This window comes from Oenanthe melanoleuca, chromosome 8 (assembly GCF_029582105.1).
Source record: "Oenanthe melanoleuca isolate GR-GAL-2019-014 chromosome 8, OMel1.0, whole genome shotgun sequence".
Lineage (NCBI taxonomy): Eukaryota > Metazoa > Chordata > Aves > Passeriformes > Muscicapidae > Oenanthe > Oenanthe melanoleuca.
Window position 1 is genome coordinate 1,277,991 of NC_079342.1, and position 13,796 is coordinate 1,291,786.

Sequence of the window (13,796 nt, forward strand, 5' to 3'; positions counted from 1 at the left end):
CACTGGATGCAAAGACCAAGTTTATTCACAATCCTTGGCTCTTCATGAGGAAAATTATTCAGAAATGTTAAATAAGGGTCAGAGCAAGGCTGCCCACATCACCACGTAGAACAGGCCACTGGTAAAACGTTGGAACCTGTTTAAATCAGGTTCCTTGGCTCTGGGGAGGTTAAAAGGTCACAATCTAACACTAAATTTGCCTGGATTTCCTCTCAATTTAATTTCCTGAAGTTTCTCAGTATGAAAGTTAAGAATGTGGTCTCAGGAAGCATCCCAGCTATAATCCATAGGAATTCTTTAAGACACCCTTTGTGTCCCCATGCCTTGCTCAAGCCACAGAAAGACAGGACACAAAATCAGCCCTCACATTCTGAGTGAGCATTTCAACAATATTAATTATAAAATATAACAAATTGGTGTTTTATTCATGGCTAAATGTAATTACTTAAAGATTATCCTTTAGGATGGCAGCTTAAAACCTGCTTTAGTTTGGGATTTTAATCTGTTTTCCTCCAATTGGTATTTTATTTTCTGTACCCAGGGGGGAAATGTCAACCTTGCTGATTCACCTCAGCTGAACTCTGTGCCTCTCACTGAAATACCTGGGACTGTCCTCCCCCAGCTGAACTCCAGGGATCCCTGCAGGGAGCAGAGCCACCCCAGAATGCAGAATGTGGCAGAAAATGTCCTGTTTGGACTGGCTGTGCAGCAAAGCTGTGAGTCAGTGCTACTGGGGATGGGGATTGCAGTGAGGGACAGGGGGCAGAACCAGCACAGAGCCCTGGACAATCCCAATTTCCCAACCCACAACCCTCCAGCTTTTAAAAACCCAGAATATTTTGCCTGTGAACCCCAAAAGGTTCTGTCCACCCCTGCAGCACAACTCTGATTTTGGGGTGAGCCTGAAATTTCATCAGGGCTGAAACATCCCTGTGCTAATCCTGGGTGTTCATCTCCCCCAGAGCACTGCTGGTGACTCACTGGCCTCTCTGCCTCCCCAAGTGCAGGCAGAGCTTTGGGAACAATCTGCTGGAAATCACGCAGCCAGTCCCACGGGGAAGGGGTGGGGAGGAAGAGGAGATGGCAGGAGCCTCCAGAGCTGCAGCATTTGTTTTGACAGCTTTTCATGTTCCATATTAAACCCTGCACGTGCTGCTCTCCACCTGAGAGCTGAGGCCAGCACACCCTGGCTTGTTTAAAGGTGGTTTGGGGACACGGGACTGTATTTTCCCTGAAATTACCAGGGAAACAACATCGGATTCATTCCCTGGTTATCCTCAATCAGAATTTGGTATTATACAACACTAAATATTAATTTATTTGTAGGTTGTTTTCCTAGACCTGGACTCTTTTAGCCAAATGTGAGGATTCTGAGTCCTGTATGACAACATTCCTTAAACCTGGGGTCAGTCCTGGCCCAAGTCAGGTTTTTTCCACCACAGAGATGCCTGGAAGGGGCAGATGGGGACAGATGTGACCCAGTAATGACAGGCAGTCTTGAAAGAGCTAAGAACAGCCTTTCACCCTAAAAACCATTTGATTAAAGCCCTCAGAATACATTTATTTAAGCACCTCGATCTGGGTTCAAGGAAATCAAAATGTCAGCATCAAAAGCACCTCTTATTAACAATTCCAGTTCAAATATCAGATTGAACAGCCATGGAAATGGAAACGTTCCCCACTGTGCTGCTGGGGATTATTCCAGGCATTGCTTTTCCTGCTCTAGGTTTTATACTCTATTTTCCAGAACTTCTTACATTTAGCAGCACCAGAGGCAGCTGGTGTCAGCCTTGGCCAAGGTCTCTGTGCTGTCACTCACACTGCCATGAATTCTGTGCAGGAAATCCAGCACAATTCCCACAGTTTGGGTGGATTTCAGCACATGACTCCCCACTCGAGGCAATGTGCAGCAGGAGCTGTTCTAGCAGCACTCAGAGCCACATTTCCAAGTGTTACAAAAGAGGGAGCAGCAGCTGCTGGGAAATGTGGTGAGAGCAGCATCTCTGCTTGGGTTCCTCCTTCCTGACCCAGGGAGGGTGAGGAGCAGCTTTTTTTTGGCTTTTACCTGCATGGGATTTTCCCACTGGAAGGGGATGGAAATGTTGGAAAGTTCTGGGCAATAGAGTTGAAACCCAGGCAGCTGCAAGAGGAATTTTGGGAAATACCCTGCCCAAAGAGATGAAATTCAGATGGAGGCCCAGCAGTATTTGAGGAGGAGCTGGATGGGGATCCTGTCCCATAGAGTCTAAACCAGAAACACTCCAGTTCAACTGGAAACTCCTCCCTGCAGTTCTCTTCTTCAAGAGGGAAGAAAAGAGAGGAAAACATTTCACAGCTGTCAAATGCCAGCAAAGTCCATTTCCAACAAACCCTGCACTTGTGTGTGTTTATTCTGGGAATTTTCTTTGCAGGACTGGCCCCCTGCTGTGCTCAGTGACAATCCCCACAGAACAGACACTATCCCACATCCTCCTGGGCTGTCCCAGAGCAGCACAAATGCTCCCAGCACGGATCCAAACGTCCTGTTCTCCTGTCAGCAGCAGCAGGGACACGATTTTGGGTCACTTCTTGTAAAATCTGTACAGAGAAGGAGGCAGGGAGGGAGGGAAGAGGCACAGGAAAACAGGCTGGCTTTTCCACTTCCCAGAATTCTCCCCTGGTTTTTCAGAGAACACAAAGATTGCTCTGACCAACTCCTAATTTTGTCAGCCTAATATCTGGTGTTTAAAGAAAAAGACAGTGCTTGTAAAATGTGACATTTCAGAAGCATTTTGCTATGAAGTGCTAAAGCTGACAAACCTCCCTGAACGACACGAAAAGTCTGACAGGGTTGGACCCACTGGGAATGGAAATTGGGATGTCTGGAATATCCTCCAAGGACCTGGCAAGCTGCAGCCAAAGCCTCTCTCCAAATGCTTGGAACCTGGAGGCTTTTGAGGTCCAGGGAAAAAGTCTGTTCCTGAAAGCTTTTGAAGAGTGTGAAGGTGTGGTGGGGGAGTTTGGCACGCACAGATGATTAATTTGCTCCTGGAAAAGGGAGATTTCTGACAGCAGGATATTTATACTGGAATATCTACATTAAAATGCACAGTTCCTTTAAAATTCAATTTAACCATGGAGTTCCTTAGCACTGAAAAATGGATCTTGGATCCCAGCAAAGCTTGGGTCAGATCCTGCTCCTGGCTCATGTTTGTCACAGTCCTGATTGCAAAATCAAAAGATATTAATTGTCAAATCAACACCCTGCAGCATTCTGGAGAGTTTTTAAATTACCATTCGCAATTCCTAAAATGATTCTGTGCTTGAATGCACAGCAAAGCAAATCAATGCTACCTTTAGATGTGAGAATATATCCCACAGGCAGAGGTGTATTTAAATAGTTTTTAAAGGCTACTGCTTAAAACATTTAAATGTTGGTAATCATACATATTTACAGTGAACTGAATGAACTTTGAATAAACTGACAGGTTTGATTAATAACCATAAATAATTAGCAGCTGTTTCCTTTCTGTCAAAAAAGGTATTGCAATTATAGCATCCTTAAGGCTGTCATTTAGAGGCACTTCTTGGAGCAAATATGACAATGAAATGTTTCATTAACTCTTAGTGAAACATTCCTCCCCTCTTGCACAACGATGGTTAATTTAATTAGCACACCTTGCTTGGCTAAAAATCATTTTTAGCTCATCAGGAGATGAAACTGGTGATAAAACCAGCACATTTCTGGGTGATTTGAACATCGAAACGATCAATATGTTCATTGTTCAGTGTCTCTGTTTGGCAACAGCTGAGTGTGAATCAGAATGGATGCAATATATGCATATGCATATGGAATAGAGGGAAAAGTTCCAGAACAGCCCTTTGCTCCCTCTTTTAATTTCACCTTGATTTTTAAAGCTCTGAAGGTTTTCATCTTTGTCATTGTTATTTTGTAACTGCAGAGTTGGGTTTGGCCAGCAGAATGTCCCTGCAGAGGAACAGCAAATTCCAGTTCTGTCCTTCAGAAACAGAACTTTCCCCTCTTTATATTCCCCTCCAGCCTGGAACCAACCCCTGCTCCCAGCAAGATGAATAAATACAAAAAAAAAAAAATCTGAGAATTCCTGCTGAACCATGAACAAACCGTTTAGCTGCTGAGAATCAGAGCACAAGGCCAGAAACACTTTTTAAAACACAAGAAAGCAACTTCTGCAGGGACCCAGATCCTGCAGGAGGACACAGCTTTGGCTTTGGGGGGCTGTGGGATTTGAGCAGTGCATTTCCCTGGGAACGTCTCCACACTTTTTGGATTTTGGATCCCTTTTCCACGGTGTGCCCAGGACACTGCACTGAGCTCAGCACTTAGAAACTTCCCGGACTGTGGGGCTGAGCTGCTGCTGGGGGCTGCAATTCCCAGGGCCTGGAAACGCTGGGACACGGAAGCTGAAAGGATTCAGCCAGCGGGACAGTGTTTATCCCTGAGACCTGAAACAAAACATCCCGACCCGCCAGAGGTCTGGCTCGGGCGGTTTTCTGGGTCGGGCTGTTTTCTCTCCGTGCAGGACACACGTCCATTCCCATCTGGAAGCGATTCCCGGTGCCCGGGCTGCGCTGTGGATCTGCCATCGCTCCCAGCAAAGGAACGCGATTTATCGGCGCTGCTGCCGGCGGTGGCCATGGCTCAGCCCCACGGACTGCGGGACCAACGAGCCACGGAGCGCAGCGGGGCCGGACACACGGACACAGCGGGACAGACAGACACGGGACACCACGGGACACAGGGACACAGCGGGACAGACAGACACGGGACACAGGGACACAGCGGGACAGACAGACACGGACACACGGACACAGCGGGACAGACAGACACGGGACACCACGGGACATGGGGACAGAGCGGGACAGACAGACACGGGACACCACGGGACACACGGACACAGCGGGACAGACAGACACGGGACACCACGGGACACGGGGACAGAGCGGGACAGACAGACACAGGGACACCACGGGACACACGGACACAGCGGGACAACATGGGGACACAGCGGGACAGACAGACACGGGGACACCACGGAACAGATACAGGGACACGGGGACAGAGCGGGACAGACAGACACGGGGACACCACGGGACAGACACAGGGACACAACGGGATACAGGGACACTATAGGACAGACACAGGGACACCATGGGACAGACACGGGGACACCATGGGACAGACACAGGGACACAATGGCATCGTGCCACTCCCGAGGTCCCCGCGCCGCCCCCGCGGGCTGCAGCCTGGCCCCGGGAAAGGAGGCGCCCATCACACACAGCCCTTCCACAGCGGCTCAGCAGTGGAACAGCCGCACCAACACCCCGCAGCTCGGGCTCCCGAGCTCCCCACAAACGCTGCTGCTGGTCCCACAGACCTGCCCTCCCGGCCAGCACAGCTGCTCCCTCGCCTGCCACCTACGTGTGTCCCCAGGCTCAGCTCCCAGCAGTGCCTCGGGAATGAGCTCTCATGGTTTTCAGATCCTGTGCTGCTTTAGCGGGTAACTCTAAAACTCCAGAGCCTGGCAGCTCCTGTTCTGTTTTATCCAGACAACACAATTCCTCTCTAGCCTGAAACTCAAGGACACTTCACTGTCCCAGGCCTCAACAACAGTGAATTGGGAGTGCAACCTGAGAGTAAATAACTTCATTACCCAAAGCTGTAATTGGAGGATTAACCCCTGATATGTAAACGGACCAAACCTATAACTGTATGAAAAACTCGTCGCCATCATCCATCCTGGGTGTAGCCCCTTGGAGGCTTCTGACTGCCCAAGGAGTACCTGTCAAAAGCCTTTAATAATTACCTGCTTTTATTATCTGAATTCTGCCTAGCCTCTGTTTTAGGCAGCCACTCCAAGGCATCACCAGCCCTTCGGGAGCCATCCCTGAATGGGAAAAGGGAGCAGAGCTGTCCCAGATCTGGGTCTCTCCTGTGGGGTCAATGCTGTGCAGGGAGCAGAGCTGCCCCAGCCCTGGGTATCTCCTGTGGGGTCAGTGCTGTCCCACAGAGCAGAGCTGCCCCCAGCCCTGGGTATCTCACAGAGTCAGTGCTGCCCCAGCTGCCCCAGCCCTGGGTATCTCCTGTGGGGTCAGTGCTGCCCCAGCTGCCCCAGCCCTGGGTATCTCACAGGGTCAGTGCTGCCCCAGCCCTGGGTCTCTCCTGTGGGGTCAGTGCTGTCCCAGCTGCCCCAGCCCTGGGTATCTCACAGGGTCAGTGCTGCCCCAGCTGCCCCAGCCCTGGGTATCTCACAGGGTCAGTGCTGTCCCAGCTGCCCCAGCCCTGGGTATCTCACAGGGTCAGTTCTGTCCCAGCTGCCCCCAGCCCTGGGTCTCTCCTGTGGGGTCAGTGCTGTCCCAGCTGCCCCAGCCCTGGGTATCTCACAGGGTCAGTGCTGCCCCAGCTGCCCCAGCCCTGGGTATCTCCCATGGGGTCAGTGCTGCCCCAGCTGCCCCAGCCCTGGGTATCTCACAGGGTCAGTGCTGTCCCAGCTGCCCCAGCCCTGGGTATCTCACAGGGTCAGTGCTGCCCCAGCTGCCCCAGCCCTGGGTATCTCACAGGGTCAGTGCTGTCCCAGCTGCCCCAGCCCTGGGTATCTCACAGGGTCAGTGCTGCCCCAGCTGCCCCAGCCCTGGCTCTCTCCACAGGCTGAATGCTGTCCCAGCAGCCCTGGGAATCCAGCAGGACAGCAGCAATGCTCAGGGAGTCCTGCACACCCACGGCTGCAGGAGGCAGCTGGCCCCGGGGAGTGACAAGCTCCTGATGGCAGCAGCACGTGGAGCATCTTCATGTGACATCCACAGGTGGGGCGGAGGGGAAAACAGTTTTTATCTGTTGCTATGGAGTCGTGATTAGTTTGTGTGTCTTCAGAGCCTGCCGAGGAGAAATGAGGGCTATTTTCTTATATAGATGTCATGAAATCAATCCTGGCAGGATTTCGGGAGTCAAAGGCTAAGCAGGTTTTCCTGAATGCCTCCTGTCACTTGATACACAAATAAATCTGGCCAGGGGACCTGAAACAAGTGTCACTTGTCATCCAGAGCCTGTCACAAAAATGACTTTTTAGTCTTGTTTGGAGCCGTTTATGCACACAGCAACACAATAAACGTGTGTTCAATAAAACACAGCAATTATCTCCACCGAAAATGAGCCTCAGAAAACGAAGCAAAAAACCACCCTTATTGCAAAGGGTGACTTCAGAAAAAACTTTTCCCTTATTCTCTCCAAATGCTAAAAGCAAACCTGATGTTCTTCTTTTAAAATGTGTCTGCCTGTAGGTCTTTGGCACAGGTTTGCTGCTGGGAGGGCCGGCAATCTATTTAATGACTGCATTGACGTCAATAGCATAACTGAAATACTTACTAAGATGCATGAGTCCAACTTTCGGGGGGTGTGTTCGAGGCAGGCGGGCGCAACACGCGGAACGGACTGCGGGCAGGAATGAACTCCCCCCGGAGAGCCGGCAGGAGCCTCGGGATGCTGCCTGGAGCCGCCCCAGCCCCGCTCTGAGATTCCCTTTGAAACGCGCTTTTCATCTGCGAGAATCGCTGCGGCGCTCACAGCCCGCTCATCAAGCTCATTATCTCCCTGATTTCTTACACGGTTTGGGCTGGTTTCTCAATGATCTGCACGGTGCCTGCGCTGCATCCTTTAAAAGGAATATCTGTAGGTGCTAACAAGGCTCCAATTGTGCAGGCAGCCGGCGACCCTGCGGCTCGGCTGCTCGGGAACCCGCGGTTCCTCTGCGCTCCTGTAAAAAGCACAAAGCGCCGCAACCATTTGACTTTTACAGTCGCTCTCCAAATCTAAAGGTCAAATCTTCAGCCAAACTCCCAGCAAAGAAACAGAATTTCAAAATGAATCCTGTCCTCTGTGTGTGCCCAGAGCCGTTCTGCACGTGCCAAGCAGAGGAGGATGGCGCAAGAGCAGCAGCTCCCTGCTAATTACTCGGGATTCAGAGATATTTGTGACCCAGAGCTCACTGGGATGCACAGGGCTCCTTCGCTCCTACCGAAGCTTGGGGCTCTCAGCAGCATGAGCGCTATCCAGTCTTTGTTTATGCTTTACACAAAGCTCCGTGCACGGGGCTGTGTACGTCCTACACCCACAGGAAAAATGAAAGAGTACGAGTTTGGAGGTCGTGTAAAGGCATGTGAGAAGTGCAGACAAACGTGCCGAGGTACAGGAAAGCACAGCTAAGGCACAAGGAAGAAAAACAGAGAGCCTTCCCTCCCATCCCCAGAGAGGAATTTGAACAAAGCTTTAATCCCCTGAGCCCTGAAATGCTGTGGGTCACATAGCCCAAAGGGCTGCACCCCCCAAGCCTGGGGCGGCAGCAGATCAGCAATACTGTGTCATTAATTGTGAGGAGAACTGTTATTAGTCAGTGCTGAGAGCATCCAAGGGGATCTTGAGAAGAGTCTCTGCAAACCTCCCACAGTCTGGGAAAAACTCGGTGCTGTTTGATCCACAACTCTGTGCTCTGCTCCTGTCACCACTGGTGACATTAGATGTGGCAGTGGATCAAACAGGAATGGGCTGACACAGGATTGATGGTGTGGGAAGAAAACGAGTCGGGAAAAGTTTGTCCCAAATTTGTGGGAGAACGAGAGGCTTTGGCTGATGGTGGCAGGCAGTGAAAGGTGATTTAATTCAGAGGGAATAAGGGTCACTGAGGGGAATAAATATGGAAGAAGGAAGAAAACCAAGCAGGAAAAGTCAGGCTTGTTGCTGGTTAAAGGTGTTATTGGTTGAATCATTGGGTAGGAACTGCAGACCTTTCACTGGGGCCAGGGGAGGGGAGGGCTGGATGGAGAAGGGAAGGCACTGATGGATTCCTGAGCCCAAGGTGGCACAAAGGTCACCAAAACAACTGTGGCAGAGGCCAGGCTCTGCAAACAGGGGGACAGGAGAAAGAAACCTCAGGAGAAAGAACCCTCGGGGACAGTGTGTGACAAAGTCCTTCATTGCTCCTGTGGCCCAGCACGGTGCTGCCCTGGGATGCCATGCAGCAGGCAGCAGCCCCACTGCATTCCCACCACCCTGCCCAGCTAATTGAGGACTGATGCACTTCTGCTGTGGCTTTGTATTTCCCTGTTATGGTTTCTGGGTTAATTCATAAAAGCGATTTTGTGCGTTCCCGTGAGCCGCGGTTATAACAAAATAACAGGAAAAATCTGCCAGATTTACTTCAGCTGATACCAAGGACAAAACACAGGATGTTCAATCCATATTCCCCTTCCTTCTCTGGCTGTGCTTGCAAGGTTAAGAAAGCTCTGAAATTCACAGTGACACCAGCAGTGCCTCTCAAAGCCCTTTGTCCCAGGAAAAACCTGGCCAAAAGTTTTACTGCTTAAAGAAAATGAAAGCAAAAAAAGAATTTCCTCATTTCACTACAGCTCAGTTATTCCACCACGGGCCTGGGTCCTCAGTGATGCAACAGCAGCAGCAGATTTGGCTTGGAAAATCCTGGAATATTCCAGCTGGAGTAAATAGCTGGCGTGTATCCCTTGCAGTGCAAATGCTGGATGTAATTTGCCTCCCTCCAGGATAATTTCATTAATGCAGCCTCGTTTGCTTTAAACCCTGGGTTCTGCATTTCTCAGAACAGGATATAAATCACCCCATTAATGACAAATCAAAGGAGACATCCACAAGATGCTCACAGTGATGTCAGTGGCTTGTGGTAAAGCCATGAATCAATGGGCGACATTGGAGGGTTAAAATCAAATTCCAAGTTTCAACAAATCTCGTGAATCTAAACCCAGTTTGTTCCAAATACAGTCTTTTATCTAGAGAGATGTGGAGCAGCCTGGTCCCAATCAAAACACGACTGCTTCCTCCTGCAAAACCCTCAGGAAAAACACTCTGCATCCTCTCAGCCACTGGCACAGAACTGGAAGGGATCTGATAGGAAAATCTCTGCTTCTGTTCATACCTTCCAAAGCAGAAGCCATCAAGGGCGGGGGAAAAAGGTGCAAACACTGAAAAAAAATCCTTAAAAGTCTCTGTTCTTGCTGAATTAAATGGAAACTTCCTTAGAAAGTCAAGGGTTGTGATGGTTTTCTGCTGCCTGGATTCAGTGTGACAGCAGCTGTGAAGAGGCAGAGGAAGGCAGTGACCTGAATTTAACCAGGATCTTCCACCAATAATGCCAAAATTGGCTGGTCTGATGTAGGAAATCACACAATTTCCTATTAATCTCAAAAATGCATCTCCTTTGTCTTATCTACAAAATGTCACAATTTGCTGAAGCTGCAATGATCCAACCCACTTTTTAAAATTAAAAGCAGTTTTTAAAATTAAAATTAAAATTAAAATTTTAAGTTTTTAAAATTAAAATTAAAAGCAGTTAAGATTCATGCTTAAAAAACTATTTACTTGAGGGGCCAAAATCCAACCTTTACAAGGTAAGACAAAGCTCACTCTGCAGTTCTGTGTGTCAAACACTTCATTCCTAATGGAATTTTCATGTATTCCCAGCATTAGAAGCTTGGATCAGCTAAAAAGTACCAAGTGTCCTACAGCTCACTTTGGAAATAGTGTAGAAAAATATCCCCAAAGTGTTAAAAAGTTGAGAGAGATTTTTTCCACGGAAAATGTTAAGAAAATGAACTAGAATTCCTGGAAGGGCATTCTCCCCTCATTATTAGATTGTCTGACTTACATAAACAGCTCTATGGAAAACCTAGGAAATTTTCCACTTTTTTTTTTTTTTTTTCACACAGGCACAAATTTAAAGCCTAGCTAGACCCAGCTTTAAATCAGGTAATGAGCTGCATTCCTGCTGGCTGTGACAGAAAGAGAAGGAGTTCAAGATTGTGTTGTCCAGTTTTGTTTTTGTATCAGAGGTTTCCATCTCCCATTAACAAGTTTGGAGGAACCTCATCTGGAAGTGTCCAGGACTCTGTGTGTCCCCTGAGAATAAATAACACAGCAGGAGAGGAAATGATAGCTCTCCACACTGTGAAAATGAAGCTTTATTAGTCCCTCCAAGCATGTAATTATTGGAAAGGCTGAGATTAAACCTTACAAATGGGCACTGCTCCAAATCTTATCTCCTTCTCTCTGGAGGAACCTTTGAATTAGTGCAAGTAGGGCCAGCTCTGGTGCTGAGTGGGGTTTTACAGCCCCTCAGCTTGGCTAAACCCAGCTGTCAAAGCAAGTAAGCCTGTCCTAAGTACTCAGCTTCTGCTCCTCATCCTTGTCCTTCCCCCCACCTTGCCCTGGCACCCCTTTCCCAGCAGGAAGCCAAGGAAGTCTCACCCAGGAAAGGTTTGAGTACACAGATCACATGGAAACAAACTGAAATAAACAGAATAAAAAAAAAAAAAAAAGGCCCAGCTGTGTCTGAGCCTGTTCAAGGCTCGTAGGCTGGGGCTTGTCCAGGCCTGTGCTCGCAGGGACTCACAAGAACAGCAGCCACTGTGGCCATGACTATCAAACCAAAATCATGTTCATCTCCTGTGCTAATACACCAGCAGAAACCCCAAACCAAACCATTAAAATAACAATATTTGGAGCCTGATATTCTCTCTTATGGGTTTTGCAGGAGGAACCCAGAACTGCACCGGGGAGGGGGCAGAGAAGCAGCTGTGAGCAGAGCTGGGCAGTAAATGCAGTGTGCACTTGGCCTGGCAGCCCATCCCCAAATCCCACACCTACCTTGCAGGTTCACTCTGGAGACAGGTGGCTGACTCGTGGCTGGAGATCTCCTGAGAGGGATAAAGAATTCTCTGTCAGCAGGTGGGATTTTACCTTTCCAAACCCTCAGTGAAAAATCCTTTTCCATTCTCCCAAAAAACCCCAAACACTTCACAAAGATTTGTTGAGCAGTATTGAGAGATGTGCTGTGAAAAGCCAGAGATGGCTGTTCTCTGCCTGTTCCACCAGCTGGGAATGAGGAGAAATGTGCCACCATCCCATGCTGCCTTTGCAACTTTGGGCTCAAAATACGCCTGAAGGCAGCAAGGACCAGGTTCTGGTGGCTCCCCCACTGCCAAGGCTTTTTCCCAAAAAGCTTCTCCCTACAGAGTGTGGAATGGACCCTGAAGTGATGCCAAATTGCTGCAAGGCAAGGTCAGAAATGTGCCTTTAAACCCTCCAGAAAACACTGCAAGTGCTCCTGAAGTGAGAGGATGCTGCAGTCACTATTGTTTAGCTCTGAAACAGCTGAAGGACACTTTTTGGACTCTGAGCAGCAATTTCAGCAGCAATTCCTGGATTTTAGAGGGGCCAAAAGCTATTTGAAAAAAATGGGTTCAAGTTAAGCCAACAGGGTCTGACTGGAAAAAGGTGCAGATTCACTCCAAATGTCAACACAGCTCCCTGTGAGACTTGCCAAACAAAACTGTTATTTTTTCGAGCTGAAACCATCACCAGAGACTTTTTTTTTAAAGGAGTTAGAGAGAGCTGACACCAAAATAAAGACACTTCAGCCTGGATTGACTGCAGCACTTCAGGCTGACCAAAAATGAAACTCTGGGCTTCTGCTTCCCTAAGAAGTTTCAGATCCATTTTAACTGAAGCCAGATTTCCCCACACTCTCCCTTCGCCAACCTCCTTCCTAACCCCAAATTTCGGAGGCAGCCACCGAGGTGCAGCATCCATTACTCGCAGCTCTGCTTTGAAGCTGGAATCAAAGCAGGCGGAGCGGCTCAATTGCTGCCATCGTAGCCGCGGGGGCTCCGTCAGAAGCGCTCCGGGAAGGGCCTGGCTGCCCAGGAGAGCTCTGGAGCGAGATTCCAGCCCCGCTCCCCGAGGAGCCTCCCTGCCATCCATCCATCCCTCCATCCCTCCATCCATCCCTCCATCCATCCATCCACAGGCTCTGCTGGCAAGATGAGTCTCTCCGCGGGTTCAGCACAGGGCACACACCTCGGGTGCTCCGTTCCCTCCAAATGTGCCCCGACCTGCCTCTGCCGAGCCTTTGAAAAGCCAAATCTTGAAATCTCTAAAAAACAGAAACTCGCCGAGAGGGACAGCGCGGCTGCGGCGCTGCGGGAGCGGAGGGACGGAGCCGCAGGGACCCGCAGAGCCCCGATGTGCACAGACACGCCTTTGGGCATCCTGCTCTGCACCCATCCTGCTCTGCACCCATCCTGCTCTGCACCCATCCTGCTCTGCACCCATCCTGCTCTGCAGGGCTGCGGCGGGTCGCGCAGCGCTGTCCTTTCCCAGGCAGCTCCGTCCCTCCTGCCGCAGGGAATCACACCGAGCAGCTCCGGGTGCCTCCCGGCCGCGTCCTGGGCTGCAACTGCCCAACTCCGCCACTCCGGAGCCATTAATCACCCTCTCCTCTTTTCCAATCAGGAAACTGCCTCAAGAACCCTGACGTTAAAGTCCAAAAAAATATGACTGCCAGTTGTTTTTTTTTCCTCCAGGCTTTAACATTCATATTTTCCAGCAAGTACGTGGGACAGCATCCTCTTTTTTGCCATGCTCAGGCCAGGAGGGGTGGAGGAGGAGCAGGAGGAAAAAAAGAGAGGAGAGCAGGGGTTAAAGAAAAGCTGAGATTCTCCTGATTCTCAGAGCAGAAGTTTAAGTAAAATATCACATATGATGAGACAGATGATAAAATCATGAGCTGGCAGCATGGCTGCAATCCAGCAGAGCTCTTTGGAAACTGTGCAGGAAGCTCCACGGCACCTGGAAGCACATTCCACCATGGATTGGGATGTTTGGCATGGGATGGTTTAAAAATTTAATGACTTTTACTTTGGCCGGGCAAACAACTTTACAGCTCAATCAAATCTGGGAATGTTTTCCAAAGGACACT

The 13,796-nt window shown here is 49.5% G+C and overlaps 1 protein-coding gene across 1 annotated transcript in view; it reads right to left on the reverse strand.

The window, feature by feature from the left end:
- PDE4B (phosphodiesterase 4B) overlaps window positions 1–13,796 on the reverse strand; it is a 136,246-nt gene that overhangs the window by 43,929 nt on the left and 78,521 nt on the right. Inside the window, exon 5 of the mRNA XM_056497797.1 lies at window positions 11,684–11,733. Within this exon, the coding sequence (XP_056353772.1) occupies window positions 11,684–11,733 (50 nt within the window). The remainder of the gene's footprint in view (window positions 1–11,683; window positions 11,734–13,796) is intronic.